At 43.3% G+C, this 21,584-nt stretch overlaps 1 protein-coding gene and 1 long non-coding RNA gene across 2 annotated transcripts; one reads left to right on the top strand and one right to left on the bottom strand.

Annotated features, from left to right (window-relative positions):
* Positions 1–7,613: 7,613 nt before the first annotated feature.
* Positions 7,614–16,393, bottom strand: GINS3 (GINS complex subunit 3). Its single transcript, XM_058706532.1, has 3 exons — positions 15,645–16,393; positions 10,954–11,187; positions 7,614–9,085 (listed from the first exon to the last, which is right to left on the bottom strand). Exons 1-3 carry the CDS (start codon positions 15,828–15,830, stop codon positions 8,855–8,857), a joined length of 651 nt encoding a protein of 216 aa, XP_058562515.1. The 5' UTR covers positions 15,831–16,393; the 3' UTR covers positions 7,614–8,854.
* On the top strand, positions 15,837–17,062 carry LOC131498952 (uncharacterized). The gene is made up of 2 exons (XR_009255646.1): positions 15,837–15,933; positions 16,777–17,062. It is a non-coding gene; the product is annotated as an uncharacterized LOC131498952 (long non-coding RNA).
* Positions 17,063–21,584: the final 4,522 nt, after the last annotated feature.

Here is a 21,584-nt window from a genome sequence, read left to right as displayed (position 1 = left end):
ATCCATAGCTGGACACTTGGGCTGCTTCTAGCTCTCGGCTATTGTGAACAATACTGCAGTGAACATGAGTATGCAAAGATCTCCTTGAAATCCTGCATTCAGTTCTTTGGGGTATATGCCCAGAAGTAGGATTGTTGGATTGGATCATGTGGTGATTCCATTTTTAATTTTTTGAGGAAACTTCAAACTGTTTTCCACGGTGGCGACACCATTTTTATATCCACAGCAACAGTGCACAAGATCAGAGTTCCAATTTCTCCACATCCTTGACATCACATGTTATTTTCTGGTTTTTGTTTGTTTGTTTCTTTGTTTTTGGATAGTGGCCATCCCAATGAGTGTGAGGTGATACCTCACTGTGGTTTTGATTAGCATCTCCCTAATGATTAGTGATGTTGAGCATCTTTTCATATGCTTGGTGGCCATTTGTATGTCATCTTTAGAAAAATGTTTATGCAGTCGGTTGCCCAATTTTTGATTGGGTTGATTTACTTTTGAGTCGTAGGAGTGGGTTATATATTCTGAATGTTATGTCAGATACATGATTTTCAAATATTTTCTCCCATCCTATGTCTTCCTATTCACGCTGGTGATGCTTTCCTTTGATGTACAGAAGTGCTCAATGTCTGATATAGTCCTATTTGTCCATTTTCGCTCTGTTGCCTGGACTTTTGGTGTCAGATTCAAGAAATCATTACCAAATCCAATGTCATGAAGATTTTCCCTATGTTTTTATTCCTACGAGTTTTATAGTTTTAGGTCTTATGTTTAGATTTTTAATCCACTTTGAGTTAAATTTTGTACATGGTGTTAGGTAAGGGTCCAGCTTCATTCTTCTGTAGGAACACTTTTATACTGAGGAATTCTATCACCTCTTTGTGCCTATTCTCCCTTCTATCAAAAAAAAGTAGGTTAAGAAATTTTCTATTCATGAAAAGATACAACAAAGAAAATTACAAGACAAGCCACAAACTGGGAGATTCTTTGCAACACAGATCACTGACGAAGGATTAATATCCAGAAGAGTCCTACAGATCGGTAAGAAGACAGACAACCCCGTGGCAAAATAGGCAAGACACATAAAAAGACATTTCATAGAGGAGAAGGCATGAATGGCCAGTGAACATATATAAAGAGAAATCAACCTCATTAGTGCTGAGCAAAATGCAAATCAGCATCACAGTGAGTTATCATTTTATACCCATTAAATGCGCAAAGGTTAAGAACTCTAATAATAAGGACTCTTAAACATAGCTGATCGAAGAGCAAGTCGGTACCTTTTGGCACTTCCTGTGACATTGAGCACTCACAGAGCCTACAAACCAGCACTTTCACTCTTAGGTGAAACTCACTCCAGTGAAACCCTCAAATAAATGACCCAGATGTGTCGTACAGCATGCACAGTGACAATGTTTGTAATACAAAAAAAGACAGGATGCGAGCCAGATGCCCAGTGATGAGAAGGCTTATGAAAATTCTGGCATGTTCCCCCAGTAGGATACCATTCAGCAGTAAAAGGAACTCCAATAGTGTGGTTGAAAATTCAAACATAAACTGAATAAAAGAGGCAAGATACATGCAGCATGGTATTTTACAAAGTTCAAAACCAAACCAAAATACTATATTCACTAGATATATACAGCGAGGGGGTAGTAAACACAAATTCCAGGATAGTGGTTACTCTGGGGTGGTCACTCCTCCATGCAGGAGAAACCTAGAAGCATTGATTATGGTCTAGACCTTAAATGAGTGGACGTTCATAGGTGTTCATGTTGTAATACTTCATAATCTAAAGAAAGGGCACATATATTCTTTTATATGTATTTACATGTGAATATAACATGATAAAAAGCATTTCTGGGGTGCCTGGGTGGCTCAGCTGGTTGAGCAAAGGACTCTGGCTCAGGTCATGATCTCACAGTTCGTGAGTTCGAGCCCTGCATTGGACCGTCTGCTGTCAGGCGGAACCCACTTGGCATCCTCTGCTCCCCCCCATCTCTTTGCATCTCCCCTGCTGTGCTGTCTCTCAAAAATAAATAAGTTAAAAAATAAATAAATAAAAAGTATTTTTTTACAGGGACACCTGGCTGGCTCAGTCAATAAAGCATGTGACTCTTGATCTCAGGGTTGTGAGATGGAGCCCCACATTGAGCACGGAGACTACTTAAACAAACAAACAAAAAAACAGAAGTATTTTTTACAGCCTGTACTAGTTACTAGTTGGTCCTCATGGGCCCCTTCAGCTGTAAGCTACTGCATCGCAGCTACTAGTTTAGGGAGATCTGATAGGAAACACTCCATTATTCCATCACCTACTATTTGGGAAAGAATTTGGAGAAAGCGGATGTGTCACTGCCTTTGAGGCCTCCAAAACAAATTCTGGGCACAAAACCAGACTGGAGGTTGGAGACTGGTAAAAGACCAGGAGAGGCCCCCCCCCCCCGGAGCAGGAGGAAAGACCCACCTCCCCCACCACCCCCAGGACTGTGAGAACTGTTTAGCCCGCGCCTTCCTGCACTTTGGTCCAAGTCAGAGGATGAGTGGGTCATCAGGCAGCCATCTACCAACCATTACATTTCTAGAAAGAAACGGATGGAATCCCACTAAAGAAAGGGGTCTCAAGGAGAATACTATCAACAAGTCACCCCTACATTAGTTCTCTTTTTTTTGGCTTCCCCAAGTTAATGATCATCTCTGGAGCCTGAAGACATAGCCTCTTTCCTGAGAGATCTGTCCTGGTGCAAGTCCCCACAGAACCTTGTCACACAGCTCGTGGATGACATCAAAGGAGGGGGGTATGCTTCAGCTGTAATTAAGCAAGGCAATACAGTCATCTCTATTTAACTCAGCTACACACTGTCCTCTTGACAAATACAAATACATAACCTGACACATTTTTTCCTATGGTTTGTTTTACTTGCAGTGGCAGAAAAGCCTTTTAAAATCACAACTGCCTTGGGGCGCCTGGGTGGCTCAGTTGGTTAAGAGTCCCACTCTTGGTTTGGCTCAAGTCATGATCTCATGGTTTGAGTGCAGAGCCTGCTTGGGATTCTCTCCCTCAATCTCTCTTTCTCTCTCTCTCTCTGCTCCTTCCCCACTTGCGCTGTCTTTGTCTCTCTCAAAAAATAAACTTAAAAAATTAAAAAAAAATCACAACAGTCTATGGAGATAGCAGTCTTTCAAAATGGAGTGAGATTTTCAACTTTTATTAATGTCTTTTAAAAATTCCTTAGGGGCTCCTGGGTGGCTCAGTCGGTTGAGTGTCTGACTTCGGCTCAGGTCATGATCTCACAGCTCATGAGTTTGAGCCCCGTGTCGGGCTCTATGCTGACAGCTGAGCCTGGAGCCTGCTTTGGATTCTGTGCCTCTCTCTCTCTCTCTCTCTTTCTCTCTCTGCCCCTCCCCCACTTGCGCTTGCTTGCTCTCTCTCAAAGATAAACATTAAAAAATTTTTTTTAAAATAAAAATTCCTTAAAAATTGGAGAACTTAATTTTCCTTGCCAGCCATACACAAACATGATGCATCATGTTATATGGACAGCTCCCCCTAAAAATCTTTGAAATGATGTAGACAGTCAGCCCGTAACATCCTCTGAAATGTTGGTCAAGGTCTGGGCTGGCTCAAAACCTGAGAAAACCTTTCCTGGACTTCTCGGTTATTTGAAAAGAGGCACACTACTTAATATTTACCTGGAGTCTTGGGGGCACCTGTGCGGCTCAGTATAAGCGTCAGACTCTTGGTTTCAGCTCAGATCATGAACTTGTGGTTTCATGAGTTTGAGCCCCACGTCAGGCTCTTCGCTGGCAGCATGGATCCTGCTTGGGATCCTTTCTCTCTCCCTCTCTCTCTCTGCCGCTCCCACACTTGCACTGTCTCTGTCTCTCTCAGAGAAAAGCAATTTATCTGGAATCTTGGATAAAGAAGTGAACATGAAATGCTAAGTTAGAGAGTAACAGTGTCTTTTGAGTTTTTTCAATGTTTTGCTCCAGAGCCAAAGCCAAGTCCTCTTGTTCCCATTAAGATAAGACCACCCTCTGGAACAACCGTTCATCTCTCCCAACCGATGACTGACAAATGCCTACTTTTAGTCCTGGTTTCTGTCACCAGTCTTCAAGCATCAATACGTATCTTTGCCACTTTCGCTTCAATAAATCTCTCCTCCCTGCTCTGACCTGTCTCCCTGGTTACATTTGAATCCATATTCCTTAGCTGCTCATTTGGTTTTCTACACCCAAAGAAAAGAAACTGTCCCCGGGGAAGAATTTCCATTGCACAAAGGGAGTCACTGACATTGTGTAGGAACCAAATAAACTGTCTCAAGGGTGACACGGGAGCAGAGAATGTCACAGACTTAAAACTCTGGGCTTTCTTTCTTTTTTTTTTTTTTTTTTTAATTGGCCTTAGGTGGGAGAGGTTTGCAAGGATTAGCTGGTTCTGTGCCTTCCCATTATGGATTCTGAAACACTAGCAGTTCCCAGGCACTATTTTCAGAGCTGTCCTGACACTTGTTAATAATGTTGGTGTATAAAGCTGTGCTCCTTTTAAACTCCTTTAGAAACAAAGAAAATTAGCTAGTATGTGCCAGAAGGGAAAGGGGAGAAAATCCTGTTCTTGCTGTCAGAGAGAGAATGCTAAAAGCTGTAAGTAAAACTAAAGAGGCCTTTTCCCATCAGATTCAAATATTGGGGAGTGAAGTTTTCAGGTGAAAAGCAAATACTCTGCCTTCTTGATGAACTTACTGGCAGCTTGCTCCTGGGCAGGGCCTAACATGCCCCTAGTTGGGGCCAGTTACCTACATCAATGCAAGGAAACATTTCTAATAAGATAAACTCCTGAAATTAACATAGGGAAGACTGATGTTTTTTGGCTTTCAAAAATGATTGCCCCCTAAATGCAACATAGGATTTTAAATTGCATTCTGGAACAGGAAAAGGACATTAATGGAAAATCTGGTGAAATCTCAAGAAAACCAATGGTTTTAGTTAACAGAGTTTAATAAATGTACCATGGTTATGTAAGATGCTGGGGAAAGCTGTGTGAAGGATATCGGGCAACTTTCTATACTAGCTTTACGACTGTTGTGTAAATCTAGAACTACTCCCAAATAAAAGGGTTTAATGAAATGATGCCCCTTTAGTTGACTTGTCTCTGATCTCTGAAGAGCTGACACACAAAGGAGACCTCTGGCTTCTGGGGACAGCCTCCTCTGTACCTTCCCTTAGACTACAGCACGGGCAACCAGAGAGCATACTGGGAAGGGGAATGCTGGTGTCCTAAGTGAGGCTGTGAGACAAGTAAGCAGTGTCTCAAAAATGAGCTCAAACAGAAGCAGGCTGGGCCTATCACCTTTGTTAATCATCTGCTCTTAGTAGGCGAGGCTTACCCTTGATGCATATCCATTTTATTCACTATTCATTAAGGATGAGGGGGTTTATTGTTCATTCAAAATAGTGACATCAAGAGTTAGCAAGAGAACTCCAAATTCAGACACTTTTCTTTAGGTATGGGGTACTGAATTGTCTTTTAGAAATTATTTGTGTGTATCCGATATAAAAAATTTGTTTATTTTACCCATACTAGATAAGGACTATAAAATTAAGGTTCTTAGAGTTAAGTATCTATCCTACCTTTTGTTCAACAAAGTTACTAAAGGATACGTTTTTGTCTCTTTTTTTAATGTTTATTTTTGAGAGATTGAGAGAGAGAGCGCACTCGTGCAAGCAGAGGGGCAGAGAGGGGGACAGAGGATCTGAGGCAGGCTCGGCGTTGACAGAGTAGCTTCAGTGCAGTGAACCAGATGTAGGGCTCAAACCCACGAACCACGAGATCATGACCTGAGCCGAAGTCAGAGCCTCAACTGACTGAGCCACATGGGTGCCCCTAGATTTTTCTCTTAAACACAGATATCCACTTTCAGAAACACACATACAGCCTCTGTGTAGTTATTTGCTTTTGCTAAGATGTGTAAAATATTATATTTGTATTTAAGCATTACTGTTTCAAGCATAAAGATGAAAACGCCCTCCTGGGGTTTCTTGAAGGATAGTGGAACAGAAGAGAACACATTTGCTCATTCAAAATAGTGATATCCTGAGTTAGCAACAGAACTCCAAATTCAGATACTTTTCTTTAGGTTTGGGGTATGGAATTGTCTTTTAGAAATTATTTCTGTGTGTATCTAATATCTGTGTATACCAGATCACTGGGATTAAGTGATCTTTTTAACAAAAGGATGGTGGAGTGGCCTTTTTTCTTGGAGGGTTTTGAGCTGCAAGTGAACAAGATGGGATTTATTTTTGAATAAGACCATTCTGGCTACTGTGGAGCTAAGCCTTAAGATGGGGGGCAGGGAGGGTGGCTGCAGGGAGGCAGTAGGGAGGCAACCACAACCATCCAGGCAAGACTGGAGGTGGGGAAGAGGTTGGTCAGATTCTGCAGGTGATTTGAAGGCAGACCCAAAAGCGGTAAGTAAGGGAGGGCCAGGAAGGCACCCAGGTTTTTGTTGTGTGTAATAGGGAGGGATGATGATGTCAGAAACGGAGAAGAGAAAAATTATAGGAGGAGCAGACTGAGTCAGATTAGCTCAGTTTCAGCCATGTTAGGTCAGATGTTGACACAGCAAGGTCAAGTGGGTGGCTGGATACAAATCTATGGTTGGAAGGAGGGGTCTGAGCTGGAGATCAGACTTGGGGTAGTCAACAGCACACAGATGGTATTTAAAGCTTGAGATGGGACGAGATGCCCGCCGAAGTGGGAATGGCGAGGAGAGACCCAAGGACTGAGCCTAGGGCTGTCTCAAGTTCAGAGGTCGAGGAGAGCAGGAGGAACGGACCCAGGAGACCAAGACTTGCCCCACTTCTCTGACAGCCCAGGTCATCCCAGGGAGAAACCTGAAAATGATGATGTCTTTGTAAGTCATGAAGTCCAGAGTTACCTGGTAACAGAGCCTTAAGGGGAAAGGGCACACGTATCCCCCCCTTGATTTTAAGAGCAATTTGGTACTTGAGTTGTTTGTTGACTCATTTGGAAAAATTCACCTCTTTGAAGGGACCAAAGAGTGATCCAAAAGCCTGATTTGGGGAGGACTGCAGGGGGACAGGGGTAGTAATGGACAGGCTTGAAGGCAGACTTGTAACTGGAAATAGGATTCAAAAGCTACTTGTAATCTGTTCAAAATTTAAAACAGAATGAATTCTGCACATTGCATACCCACATATTCCTGGCATGTGGCTCCTGTGCATTTTTTTTCCCCCAATAAGAGAAAAAAATGGCAGCAGCCTGAGGACTGACTTTAAACACAAAGCTATCTGTGAAAACAGTGAATCCCAAAACTGAATAATATACTTTTCTCACTCTATGAATCATCTCTGGGGCCCTGGCTAGATGTAAATGCTGTGCTCGCCACGAGGTCCTACCTTTCTGGGACCCATCTCGTTCCTACAGGGAATGTAGCTCATACTCTTGAGTCTGATGCAAACAAAAGAGCAGCCACGGAAACACGGATTTAGTTGGGCATTGTTGTTGAATATGATCACAGACAAAATTCTCTGATAGCTCTGTCTGATTGTCTGTAGTACTCGAGTTACAGAAATAGTTACTTGTACAGAATGTATTCATGTGCTAAGTGGGTCATTTATTTAGCACCAAAATCAAATTATAAAAACATCGGTTCCATCTTAAAACATGCATTTCAAAAGCTGTTCTGGCATTCCAAGTTTGCATCGAGACATCTGCACAATCTGAATACCCAAACCCCTCTATGATTTCTAATGACAAAGACCATTCTCAGTCGTTATGGGAAGCTGGTGTGGAGACAACTGCCCGTCAGATGGTGTCCCCCAGGGAACGATGTTTCTTACTCAGCCCGAGGTTTCTGCCTTGATCTCCAGGAAGAGTTTTGAGCTTGCTTAAACATGCTTAAACACATTCTCGGTAAACGGTCAGGAATCCTCTAGGTCATAATGCCGCAAAATTGACCAAAGAGGAAGAACATGGTCAAGGTCTCCTGCCACTTACATTTGCCATGTTCAGCTTCTCAAACAGGGCTCTTCCTAACCAGCAATCCTAAAGTCCAGCTTTCAAAATAAGACGGCTTGGTTAACACCCTTTAATAACTACTATGCAGCTCCAAATGACTCCATGACAGCTTTTCTAGGGAAGGAATGGATTGCTGGGCGGGTGGCTCTAAAGATCTCAAGGCGAAAGACAAGCTCAGGTTAACCATTTCCCCTCCAGGCCGACCACAGAGTTTTGTGAAGCCCTGTCCCCAAAGCCCTGACTGCAGAGGAGAACAATGCTTTCTCTTTAGTAAAGGCCCTACCATTCATCTGTCTTATCATTTTCCTTCTTTATTCTTGGCAACTGTTTCTGGAAATTGGGGTGACTCCTCGCAGGCAGGACGCAGGAGACATTCACAAGTAAGGCCAGCATCCTGGAGGTGCTGTCCTCGGAGCAGCCATAAGGAAGATGCAGCAGTTAAGTTCAAGAGAACATTTGTGGGCAGATGGCCCATTTGTACCTGTCCTTTGGAGCAGCGAAAGTGGACATCGGAGGGTGTCACACTCCCGGATACAAGGGATCCCAGTTCCAATTGCATTATGATGCATGTGGTAACTGTATTTTACAAAAGACTTTGGTTTCTCCCCGGCTATGGGTCAGCAGGGTGGGAGAGTCTTATAAGCCATACAGGCCAGGGACTTCCTGCACCACGTCCTTTCCCAAACAGATGGCACCGCTCCCGACACTGTTGTGGGAAATAAGCCATGACATGGCCCTTTACAAGGTCAACGAGGCTCTATCAAGGACACACAGAGCAGTAACTCCACAAGGAGCAATTCTGTGTTCTTCTGACCTTCAGTCTTCCATATCCGTGAATTTTCTCTTCTTATAGTTCTGAACGAGGTTGGAAGCTGTGATCTGAGAAGCCTGCCCCTTCTCCCAACACTGAAAGTCATTCAGTCCTTTCTGCCCTGTTTGAAATAAGCCCCTCTCCATCTCGTCCAGCCTGGCTACCAATGCTGAAGTGTCTTCATTGTAAGTGTTCTGGGAGGAGTCCATAATGCGGCGGAAACGTCCAATGAATGTCTGAAGGAGAAGGAATGAGTGAGAAAAATCAGATCCATTTTTCCCTGAACATTTAAATGTCATGAAGGGCAAAAGTTTGGTCTAGGACTCAGTCAGAAGGAGCTCTCAGGTGACTTTATCACTCGAGGAAGTGATTTCACATTGCCATGCCTCAATTTCCTCATCTGTGAAATGGACGGTTATGAATATCCAACAGGTTGTTATGGTAGCCAATGAAGGAATACATGTAGGACATCTAGCAACTGGCTAGCAAGAGTAATCTGCTCAAAAAGCGCTACCCATTAATTTGAGCCCTGCATTAGGTTCTGCGCTGACAGTGCAGAGCCTGCTTGGAATTCTCTCTCTTCCTCTCTTTCTGCCCCTCCCCACACCCCACCAAAAACATTAAAAAAATTAAAAAAAAAAAAAAAAAAAGGGTTACCTATTATTGTTATTACTAACAAAGGCCACAATAATGTACTGTGACACGCACAGATAAGTTTGGACCAGAAAAGACTCCTAATCTAATTGAGTGCATTTTATATCTTTTTCAGTGTGAGAGCAGGATAGAGACACAAATGACTGAGGGTTGTCATTTTACCACAGGGCCCTGAGACCAAGCCACAAGCCCCTGCCTCAGTTTCTTCAATTGCCTCATGGAGTTATCACCTTACCGATGGGCAACTTTATAGAACTTGAAAGCAGTGATGGAAAAAGAAAAGATATAACTCACTAACAAAGGGCACTGTTCCAATTCAAGGACATGTCCTGGAGACACTGTAAGACAAATAAATGGACTTTCCCCATTTTTAGCTTTCTGCTCAAAAGAGTTTCATAAGCTCAAACTGTCTCTAGTCTATGTATTGATTTCTTTATCTCAGTGGATGGCAACAATGTTTTTCTTTACTATTTACATCAAAAACCATTCCAGTACATGTAAGGCCAAACAACCCTTGAGCCTGATGGAGGGTGTCTATATAGTCCAGGGAGGAAACGTGTCTTCAGCTGAAGTTCTTATAAAGCTAGAAATGAGGAAGTAAAATAAGAGGTAGAAAGGGTAGCTTCTCCTAATATTAGCAAAAAAAAAAAAAAAACAATTATGGGGGTGCCTGGGTGGTTCAGTCAGTTAAGTATCTGACTTTGGCTCAGGTCATGATCTCACGGTTTGTGGGTTCAAGCTCTACATCGGTCTCTGTGCTGACAGCTCAGCGCCTGGAGCCTGCTTCGGATTCTGTGTCTCCCTCTCTCTCTGCCCCTCCTCCGCTCAGGCTCTGTCTCTCTCAAAAATAAATAAACATAAAAAAGGTAATAATTATGAGACGTTAAAATAAAGTTATGTCGTAAAGGATGGTAATATGGGTATAACATTGTTTTGTCCGTGGAAAACAACAGTAATAGCTACCATTTGTGAAATGGCACCACCTAATCTCACTACGATGCAATAATTTTGGCACTATTGTTATCTCCATTTAACAGGTGAAAAATGAAAGCCTATAGAGGTCACGCAGTTCGTACATGGCAGACCCATGGTTTAGCCCCAGAGCAAGGGACGGGAACAAATAACACATGTACTCCTGACGGGAGCCCTCAGACCAGTCTTGGGGCTGGGCCGGGCTGGCGTATTTAAGTACCTGTCACCTATAGTCAACCATCATCTCTCTTATTTCCAGGCCTTCCTGTGGCCCCAACTCTTAACAAACAAATATGAAGAGCTGCAGACAAGTCATTTTTAAGTAAATATATAATCGGCAAATGCAGTCTAACTGTAGGCCGCTGTGGAATAACTAATAAACTGAGCGTATACATGATACACTTCCCTGGGTAAGGGTGGAGGCTGGTGGCTCCTAAGGCGTGTGTGGTGCCATAGGGTTTTCACATCAATTACTTGCCTGCAGGAGAGACTGGGAGATGTCTGCATTCTCTGGACTGTCAAAATGCAGGAGTTGGGAGCCAAACCCATAGAAATGCGGCCCCAGTTTGTGGAGGTCCACCACGTTGGCATCGGCGCTGAACACGGTCCTCCAACCTTGCTGGTAGATCTTGGGAAGGTCCACAGAAAGGATCCGCCGCTTGTGGTCAAAAAGTCCCTTTGCCAGCCACAGGGGGAGTTCGAGCTTTGAGCCCTGCATCACACAGGAATGTAGGTTTTAAAAGCAAATAGCGTAATAAATGTGTGTGGCAATACACAGAAATATAGGTTGCTGCCTGTTCTGTTTGGGGGCGTGGCTCCCAAAAGCAGAAGGTTGTGACTTGAAGAGATGAACTGCATGGGCTGAAGTTTTACATCATAATGGAATGGTGAGAACAACGGTTTTTGTTCAACAGAAGCACAGTACGGAACAAAAATGTGGTACAAAGGGGAAGTTTTCTAACTCACATAAATAAAAACTTCCAATTGCAGATACTTCAGAAGTATAATAAATATTTCTGGGGGCGCCTGGGTGGCTCAGTCGGTTGAGCATCTGACTTCGGCTCAGGTCATGATCTTGTGGCTCGATGAGTTCAAGCCCCGCGTCAGGCTCTGTGCTGGCAGCACACAGCCTGGAGCCTCCTTCAGGTCCTGTGTCTCCGTCTCTCTCTGCCCCTCCTCCGCTCACACTCTCTCTCTCTCTCTCTCAAAAATCAATGAACATTAGAAAAATACAAAAATAAGCATTTCTGCTTTCTTTAAATATTCCATACCTGTTCCTCATACGCACTCACTGGAGGCCTACTATGCACTAAGCACCACCAGGTGCTGGGCGATATATGGAAAAACAGCATCAGCCTGAGCTCAGGCCACAGCCCCTCTCCATCCCACTTCACAGCTTCAGAGAGGACAGTAAAGACACACATGTCTCTATATTTTTAAAACCTTAACAGAACTGGAAAATACAATGAGGTGGCCATGACAGACCAGAAATGAAGAGAAATATCCAAAAAAAAAAAAAAAAAAAAAAAAAAAGGCCAAATATAACTGAGTTGAAGGCATCTGCAGACAGAAAGTGTGCAGAAAGTTAACACAGCAACCCTCAGACCGCCCTCCTTAGAGGGGCCTGCCTGCAGAGTTGATCCTTGGTGGGTGTCCTGGAACTTGGGTTTCAGGAGGGTTCCCACTCTTCTCAGAGTGGATAGGAGTGCCTCACTGTGCTTATGCAGTTTGCACAAACAATGTGGCTTATGCTGAATACCTGCTTTCCTTCTCGGAGTCTGGAATCTTGGAATGTGTTCGGTAGAATGCCTGTGTAACTAGCCCTCAGTACGACCATGGGTACTGAGTCTCTAATGAGCTCCCAGGTACACATATTTCACCCATGCTGTCATAATGCGTTACTGGATATTCCAGTGCATCCTGTGCGACTTCGCCCGGATGGACGGGGCTCTGGGAAGCTTGTGTCCAGCTTCCTGCAAACTTCATCACACACACCCTTTTTCCCTTTGCTGTTTTTGCTCTGTATCCTTTTACTGTATTAAAATTTAAACATTAGTATGACTAGATGCTGAGTCCTGTGAGTTCTCTTAGTGAATCATCAAACCTGGGGCTGGTCTTGGGGACCCCTTGAACAAACCGAAATGGAAAGTTTATCACTAGAAGACACAGACTAAGGAAATCTTGAAGGGAGAATGAAAATGATCCCAGAAAGAAATATGGAAACGCAGGACACAAACTAAATAGTAAGAAGGAAAAAAACCCCACAAATATATCAATAATTACATTAAATGTAAACAAATTAAATACAACTGAGGGGCGCCTGGGTGGCTCAGTCGGTTGAGCGTTCGACTTCGGCTCAGGTCATGATCTCACAGTCCGTGAGTTCGAGCCCCGCGTCAGGCTCTGTACTGCCAGCTTGGGACCTGGAGCCTGCTTTGGATTCTGTGTCTCCCTCTCTCTGCCCCTCCCCTACTCATGCTCTGTCTCTCTCTGTCAAAAATAAATAAACATGAAAAAAAAAAATTAAAAAAAAAAAAAAATACAACTGAAAAACTGTCAAACTGAAAAAAAACAAAACCTAACCATACGCTGCTTAAAAGACACATATTTGAAGTATAAAGACACAGAAAGGTTGAAAAAAATGCCATAAAAATAGTAATCAAAAGAGAGAAGCAGACTAGAGATAAAACGGACATTTGACAATAATAAAAGGGTCATTATATCCACAAGAAAAAGACAGGTACCTGTCTAAACTGAGAGAAGTAAAAGGAGAACTGGTGAATCTATAGGCATAGTGGAAAACTTTGGTCTATCTCTCTAGATAAATGAGGAGCAGGAAAAAAAAATCAGTAGGAATATAGAAGATCTCAGCAAAGCAAACAGCAAACTTGACCTAACTTCCAGTATTTACCACACACCATGACTTCAGAATACACATCTGGCCAAGTGCATATGGAATGGTTAAGTTGATCTTATGCTGCAGTATAAAGCAAGCGTTAACTTACAAAAGACTGAAATCACTCAGGCTATGTTCTCTGACCCTGGTGGAAAGAATTAAGCTAGAAATCAAAACCAAAAAAGATGAAGAGCTAAATCCTAATATATGTGGAACTAAGCACTGGTCTTCCGAATAACCCATGAGTCAAAGAAGAACTCACAATAGAAATTAGAAATTATTTTGAACACATGGATATGAAAATAAAATACAACAAATCAAAACTTGTGGAACGCACTGAAGCTGTGCTCAGAGGAAATGTATAGCTAAAAACATGCATAAGGGAAGGTTGAAAAATCAATGACCTGGGTACCCAGCTCAAACTGCACAGGCAGGGTTGGGGGGAGTGGGGGTAACAATAGACAATTAAGTCCAAAGAAGGTAGAAGAAAGAATTAATAACTTAACGACCTAGAAAACAACAGTACAAAAGAGGAAACTGACAGAGCCCTAAGTTAGTTCTTTTAAAAGAACTAACTAATACAATTGATCAATTCTAACGAAGAAAGGGAGCATAATTTCTCCATATCAAGAATAAAAACCAAGACATCAATATAAATCCTACAGATGTAAAAAAGATAGTAAAAGGATATTTTGAACATTACACCACTACCTTTGAAAATTCAGATGAAATTGTCAAATTCCTAGAGGAGAAAACAATGTACCAAGAGTAACACAGGAAGAAAATAGCAAGTCTGAGTAGTCATTTATCTCTGAATGACATTAAATGTTGTCATTACAAAGCTTCCCGCACAAATCTCCCACAAAGAATTCCAAATACTTTATGTAGACACTCTACCCTCAAATAAGTAGAGTATAAGTCCTATTCCTTAAGTGAGGCTGTGCATAATGACTCCTTCCCAAAGAGAACAGTATGGAAAGGTGGAAAAAGGAGTAACTTCATAGTGAAGAATCCTGACAAACACTACACCAGCCGAGTGTTCGAGGTTCTTATCAATGTGATAAGTCATGCTAACAGTATGTGCCCTTGATATGATGTGACCTCTGTGATCCTCCTCAAAACCTATCAGTGCAGTCTAACCACAAGGAAAAGTTCAGACAGGGTGCCTGGGTGGCTCAGTCCGTTAAGCATCGGACTTCCACTCAGGTCACGATCTCACGGTTCATGAATTTAAGCCCTGCATCAGGCTTCCCGCTAACAGCGTAAAGCCTGCTTGGGATTTTCTCTCTCTCTCTGCCCCTCCTCTGCTTGTGCTGTCTCAAAATAAATAAGTAAATAAACTTAAAAACAACAACAACACATCAGACAAATCCCAACTGAGGGACATTCTACAGATTACCTGATCAGCACTCCACAGAACCATCATGGTCCTCAAAAACAAGGAAAGTGTAATAAACTGTCACAGCCAAGAGCAGCCTAATTAGATATGATACTAAATGCGCTGTGGTAAACTGGATGGACATTAGGGGGAAGGAAGGCAATATGAATAAAGTACCGTCAGTGCATCTCTGTTTACCAATGTGTAAGAGGACAAAAATCCTTACCTGTTATAATGAAAAGTCAATAAACAATGTCTTAATTTTTTTAAATCAAGAAAATAAGCTTAAGACTATTATTTAAAAACACAGGGGTAAATCTTGAGGATACTATTTTTATTTTCTTTTTAGTGAGAGAGAGCAGACGAGCAGGGGAGAGGGGCAGAAGGAGAGAGAATCCCAAGCAGGTTCCACGCTCAGCTTGGAGCCCAATATGGGCCTTGATCCCATGAGACTGGGATCACGACCTCAGTCAAAATCGAGAGACCGAGCCTCAGCTGACTGAGCCACCCAGGCGTCCCTTTAAGTATTTAAAAAGTGGACCAGTGATCAGAAACCCCGATCCTTAAGTAGTCAGTAGTAACCAATCCTTAACCTTTCAACATTTGGGGGCGGGGGGGGGGGAAGACACTGCTCACTTTGGGCAGTTTCAAAAATGAAACCAGCGGCCTGACGACCTAAGATAAATTTAGTTTCACACTGGGGGCGAAGGCTAAAAAAACACTTCAGAGAACTGAGACCTGAGACCCGCCGATACAACTCCTTAGAGCGTAGGGCCGGGCTTCCCCCTAAAACGACAAATCCCGCGGGGCAGCGCGCCCGCGATGCGGAGCCCAAGGCGGCGAGGCACACTGGGAATTGTAGTCTTTCTCGGGGGATCTGTCCCTAAAGGCTTACCTGAGGAATCGTGTGGTCAGTCTCGGCACCTCCGCTCCGCTCCAGGAAGAAAGCCCCGAGGCGAGGCATGGGGGTCTCTGTGCGCACCGGGAGCTTCTCGTGGGACATCAGGATGTCGTCCAGCGACAGAAAGTTCTCCTCAGGCCCGAGTGCACCCGACTCCACCCGGAAATAAGCCTCGGACATGGCGGCGGCGGCGGCTTCAACTTCTCCGCTTCCACTCGTGTGAGGCTAGGAGTCCGGGATGTAAAAAGCAGGAGAAAGCGGAGGCAGGCCCGGGTTGTGAAGGGTAAGGAGGTCGCTGCGACAGCTAGCCGGAATTGAAATTTTTCCCGCGCCGGGGACGCGCCAGACTGGAGCAGTCGATCCAGGCAGGTCGGCCCAGGCAGAAGCAATAGACAGTCTGCGGACTTTGTCCCACGTGATCAGGGGCGGGGCGCATTTGGAACCGCGCTCGAGATTTCCGCCTGCAGGGTGTAAACTGGATGTGGGCACCTTAGCAAGGAGCTGGAAATGCCCGTTGAAGTTGCTGGATGCATCTGTACTAGATTGTGTTCATGTGGCCCTTTATATATTTATATGAAATTAAAAACGCTTTGCAACACGTTTGGGGGCTTATAAAAAGACATTACTGTGGCCTCCGTCTCAGGCCTGATCAAGTCAGACCTGTTTACTGTAGTTTTGTCACTGTATCTGTTAATCTTCGTGCTTGAAAGAAACATGAACAAAACCTCCAGCACTAGCCCCAGATAGTTATGGACTATTTGTAGTATTTGGCGTTGATAAGGGAAGGAAGAGGAGGAGCACTAGACTCCCAAAGGTCCTGAGTTTACTTCAGGGCCTTACCATCGACTGGCAATCTCCTTTCGTGGCTCTTAATTTAAATCCTTAAAAGAGGAAATCTAATTGGCTCAGTTTGTCTTTTTGAACAAGGTCACAACAGTCATACGTTGCCAGCCACCCTATAGATTGGATGGGTGCCTGTTGCTTGTGTAGTTGTGGGAGAGGGGTAGGGAAGGGATCATGGTTATGGGAAAATTAATGAAGAGAAACCTCACTAGAATGGAGTCGGGAGGTTAGCAGGGGTAGCTCTCATGCCCTTACCACTCTTTGTTAATTGCAAATCCAACAGGGAAAGAGGGAACTTGCACCCGGATACAATTTTACCACCTGGGCAAGAGGAAGAAAGGCTTTCCTCCAAAGGTCCAGCCATGAGAAGCCACTATACTTTGAACTCCTACTATTTTACTCCAGTGAATTTCTTGTTCTAACAGTCTTCCCAACTCCCCTACCTCCTCTGTAGAAGAACCAACTCTCCTTTGTTCTCTGGACTTGCCTATGGTTTTGCTGTAGTTTTCTTGCCCTGGATGGCAATTCTCTGCTATTCCTGGATAAACCTATTTTTGCTAGTAAAGTAACTGGCAGTTTTATTTTTAATATAAACAGTTACATGTTACCAGATTTGGGGGTGCTATTCAATCATGGCTATGAGTGGTGGAGAGTGTTGAGAAATACGGTGTAGAACTTCATACAGAAGGGTCTTTTCTGGGGTTAGAGCTATAAGCAAAGGGTTCATGGGAAGGAGATGTGTATCAGTCCATCTTTCTTATTCCCTGCTTTTTAGGATACTGTGACATCTATCCCTTGTAGGGTGGGCTAATTCCTAGAGTAACAAACAACTTGCCTGTGAACACACCTTACATTAACCAAACAATCGAAAGCCTATACCCCCAACCACCTCCTTTAACTCTCACACACCAAGCCAACACTTACCCTGCCTTAAATCACCCCGGGACCAAATACTGGATAATGAGAGACCACCCTTATAGCCCAGAGTCCACTAACATTCAAAGTACCCCATCCTAAGCTCACTCAAATTTGCCTACTATGCCTCACCCATTCCTTCCCACAGAAACCACAATAGAAGCTCTGGGTCATGTTCTCCTCTCCTTTTGCTTCCTTACTGACCCTGTGCGGCTTTGGATGGAACGATGTACTTCCTTCTCTTGGGAACTGGGAGCAATAAGACTTCTTTCGATGGCACTGACCACTCTGTCATTACTCAGTCACCCTTACAAATGAAATCCTGGTGTAATCAAAACAAGAGGCCATGGGGGAATCAGGGCCAAACTGTGGAAAGCCTTGGGTGCTAATGAGTTGAGGCTATTCCACAGGAAATAGGAGAAGAAAATGTAAGATTTTTTTTTTTTTTTTTTTTTTTTAGCATGTGATAACATAAATTTGAGCTTTAAGAAGAGAATTCTGGTAGTGGGGAGAAGAAGGGAGAGATTAGATGCAGGGAGGCCAGTTTGGAAGCTGTTCAGTGGGCAATTCCTAGCAACTAATTGGAAAGAGAAAGTGAAGGGTAGAGAGAGGTCAAAGATAATTTAAGTTTTTTACCTGGTTGACCAGGTGGATGGAGATGTCACTAACAGATAGATATACAGAGCACAGGAATATGGGCAATTTGGGGTAAAAGATGAGTTTGGTCTGGTACTCATGGAGTCCAGGAGCCACTAGACAGGTCTGCAGCTCTGTGGAGACACCAGTCTTGAACCTTTAGTTAGGCATCTATGGAGAGGTGGTTGCAGGAGAGTCCTTTCCTTTATCATATTTGAAATGTTCAGGGGCGCCTGGGTGGCGCAGTCGGTTAAGCGTCCGACTTCAGCCAGGTCACGATCTCGCGGTCCGTGAGTTCGAGCCCCGCGTCAGGCTCTGGGCTGATGGCTCAGAGCCTGGAGCCTGTTTCCGATTCTGTGTCTCCCTCTCTCTCTGCCCCTCCCCCGTTCATGCTATGTCTCTCTCTGTCCCAAAAATAAATAAAAAACGTTGAAAAAAAAAAAAAAAGAAATGTTCAGTTTGCTGCACTATCCATTATAAACGTAAACATAAATCATAGCCAAAATTTATATTTTGTTGAAATGGCTGTAGGGTCTGGATACAGTTAGGAATAGAAATGTGTTCATTTGTCTAATTGAAGGCAGTGAGGGTACTTTACTGACAAGGTGCAGTAAAGCTGTTTTTTATGTTGAAACAGTTAAGGTGGATCCTTAATAACATCGGTGCCAAGAAAGGCATTATTTTTGTGCAGAGACCATTGGCTCTAAACCTAAACACCGCAGCTATTTTAATAGTAAAGTAACAGGCCAGTGTTTAAGATAAAATCAGATTACCTTGTTTTTCTTCTGTGATGTTTTGGCTCACCATGAAACTTATTCACTGCTTGTATACTTTTGCTCTCTTTAATCCGCCCTCTTCTTGAACTCCCCAGTGAGCCAGAAAAAGTGAAATTAACGTTTGAGCTTCTGATGCTAAACAATTGCATTAATTCATCTGACAAAAGTGGTACATAATTTATCCAGTATAGACCTGTTTGTAGCCTAAATTTTAAGAGCCAGGAATGTTCCTTTTCTCATGAAATCTTGGGTTCCTTACCACTCAGCCAATCAATCTATGTACCAGAATTGCACTAGACAGAATTTCAGCATATTTATGATATTCAGAGTGTGTTCAGTATGTTTACAAAATATAGAACTTCAGGATTCCAAAGGTGTCTGCTGGATCCCTGAAAAAAAACACTAATTTTCCCAGTGCAGTTATTTCAAGATTGCAGCACTGTGGTACACACACAGACTTCAGATAAGCAAAACCACAAAACAGCTTTAAATCTGTTCTTTTGAATACTGGTGCTTTCTAAATTTCTTCCACTGAGTGGGGAGGCTGTGATGTAAGTGACAGAACTCCAGATCCGGGGGATGGGGGAGGATCTTTGGGGGAAGGAAAAAAAAACAAACCAAAAAACCAGAAATGTGTTGGACTCCATCCTTCCAGTTGCTTCCTAGGCCAAAAGTTTTAGGGTTTTTCTTGATTCCCCTCCCCTTACCTTCTATAACTGTTCCATCAGCAAATGTTCACTCTGCCTTCATAATATTTTATTTTTTTTTATGTTTACTTTTGAGAGAGAGAGAGCGAGCGAGTGAGCGAGCGAGCATGAGCGGGGGAGGGGCAGAGAGTGAGGGAGACACAGAATCCGAAATAGGCTCCAGGCTCTGAGCTGTCAGCACAGAGCCCGATGTGGGCCTTGAACCCATGAACTGTGAGATCATGACCTGAGCCGAAGTCAGACGCTTACCCGACTGAGCTACCCAGGTGCCCCCGCCTTCATCATATTTCCAGAATTTGATTATTTCTCATCACTGTGGTCCAAACCAACATCTCTTGCTTGGACTTTTGTAATAGCTTCCCGTCCAGTCTTGCTTCAGCCCACGACCTCCTTATCGTTCTTTGAGAGCCCCAGACACACTCATTTCTTAGGGCCTTGCACTGTCTGTTCCCACTTCCTGGATTGCCTTTCTGTTGGATTTCCGCATGGGTGGTCCCTTTAGGTCTTTATTCAAGAGTCATCTTCTCATTCAGGCCTTCCCTCACTGCCCTATCCAAAATTTTAGCCCTCCCCAACTGACAGCTGATATCCCCCTCCTTTTTTTCCCTCAGCATTTATCACTCTCTTATGTACTATTTGTTTTACCTTTTTAACTTGTTTATTGTCTGTCACCCCTACTTGAATATTAGCTTCATGAAGACAGGGATTCTTTTTGGTGTATTTTTTCATGACTCTATCCCCACTACCTCGTGCATGTCAGGCACTTCCTAAATATTTGCTGAATGAATTAGTGGTTCTTTACTTACAGCAGTGATATTATTTTCCTTTAAAACATTAACCAAAAAACAATTTCAAGTAAATAATAGTACGAGTGGTGTGCACGTATTATAACAGTCACAAAGGGTAGTGGTGAAACACTGAAAACACTGAATTAAAGTGGTACAAAATGGGGGTGCCTGGGTGGCCTAGTTGGTTAAGCATCTAACTTGGGCTCAGGTCATGATCTCACAGTTCATGGGTTCAAGGCCCACGTCGGGCTCTGTGCTGACAGCTCAGAGCCTGGCCCCTGCTTCAGGTTCTGTGTCTCCCCCTCTCTCTGCCCCTGCCCTGCTCATGCTTGCTCTCACTTGCTCTCTCTCTCTCTCTCAAAAATAAATAAACATTAAAAAAAAAATGAAGTGGTACGAAATAGTTTGCCAACGTACAGGCTAGGTCACATAATCTTCTAGAGCCGTGAACTTGTCATTGATAATACTCTGAAGAAAACTCACTGATTGGGCTCCACTAATTTAAAGTTGTTGAAGTTTTGGTAGAATTATACTGAATTTGGCAACTCTTTCTGCCCATGGATCCTGTTCCCATGCTTTCATAAAAACACCTTTTTGCACTGGGGGAAAAAAAAAGAACTATACTGAATTTTACCTTCCCACCCACTGTAAATATGGAATGTTTAAGCAAAAGGAGTGAACAGGATGTAAAATGGCTTAGTCCCCTACCCACAGAACATTTTCAGCAGCCATTTATATTCAGCTGCTGTGTTCCTTCCAGAATCCAACAGGCTTGGGTAGAGTCCCACTTGCACCACTTCAGTTGGCTTTGTGACCTCGGGGGGAGTTATCTATCTGAAGCTTAGCTTCTGCACCTATAAAATGGGGACAATAATGGTAGGAGTGTAACAAAAGGGCCAATATAGGCAGAGCTCTTAGCTCAGGGCCTGACCCATACATAGCAAGGGCTCAATAAATCTCCTTTTTACCATCACTATTCAGATACGTTAATTCACTGCTGTGTCCTCCGCACCTCAAATAATACCTGGCATGTAGCAAGCACTCCGTGAACATTTGTGAAATAAACATCATCATTCATTATTATCGTTGTCGATCTAGGCTTGGCCACACTTGCCACCACCCCCCCAACAATTCACGTTTCCAAATGGACTTGAAGGTGATAGATCAGTATTCTTCAACTTTTCCCTGCAAAGATTCAGATAGAACTTATTTCTTCTGAATTCAAATGATTAAAGTGGGTTTTTTTTTGTATTTTAAAATTACAGTACT

Source organism: Neofelis nebulosa, chromosome 17 (assembly GCF_028018385.1).
Source record: "Neofelis nebulosa isolate mNeoNeb1 chromosome 17, mNeoNeb1.pri, whole genome shotgun sequence".
NCBI classification, from domain to species: Eukaryota; Metazoa; Chordata; class Mammalia; order Carnivora; family Felidae; genus Neofelis; species Neofelis nebulosa.
This window is presented reverse-complemented; position numbering and strand designations above follow the sequence as displayed.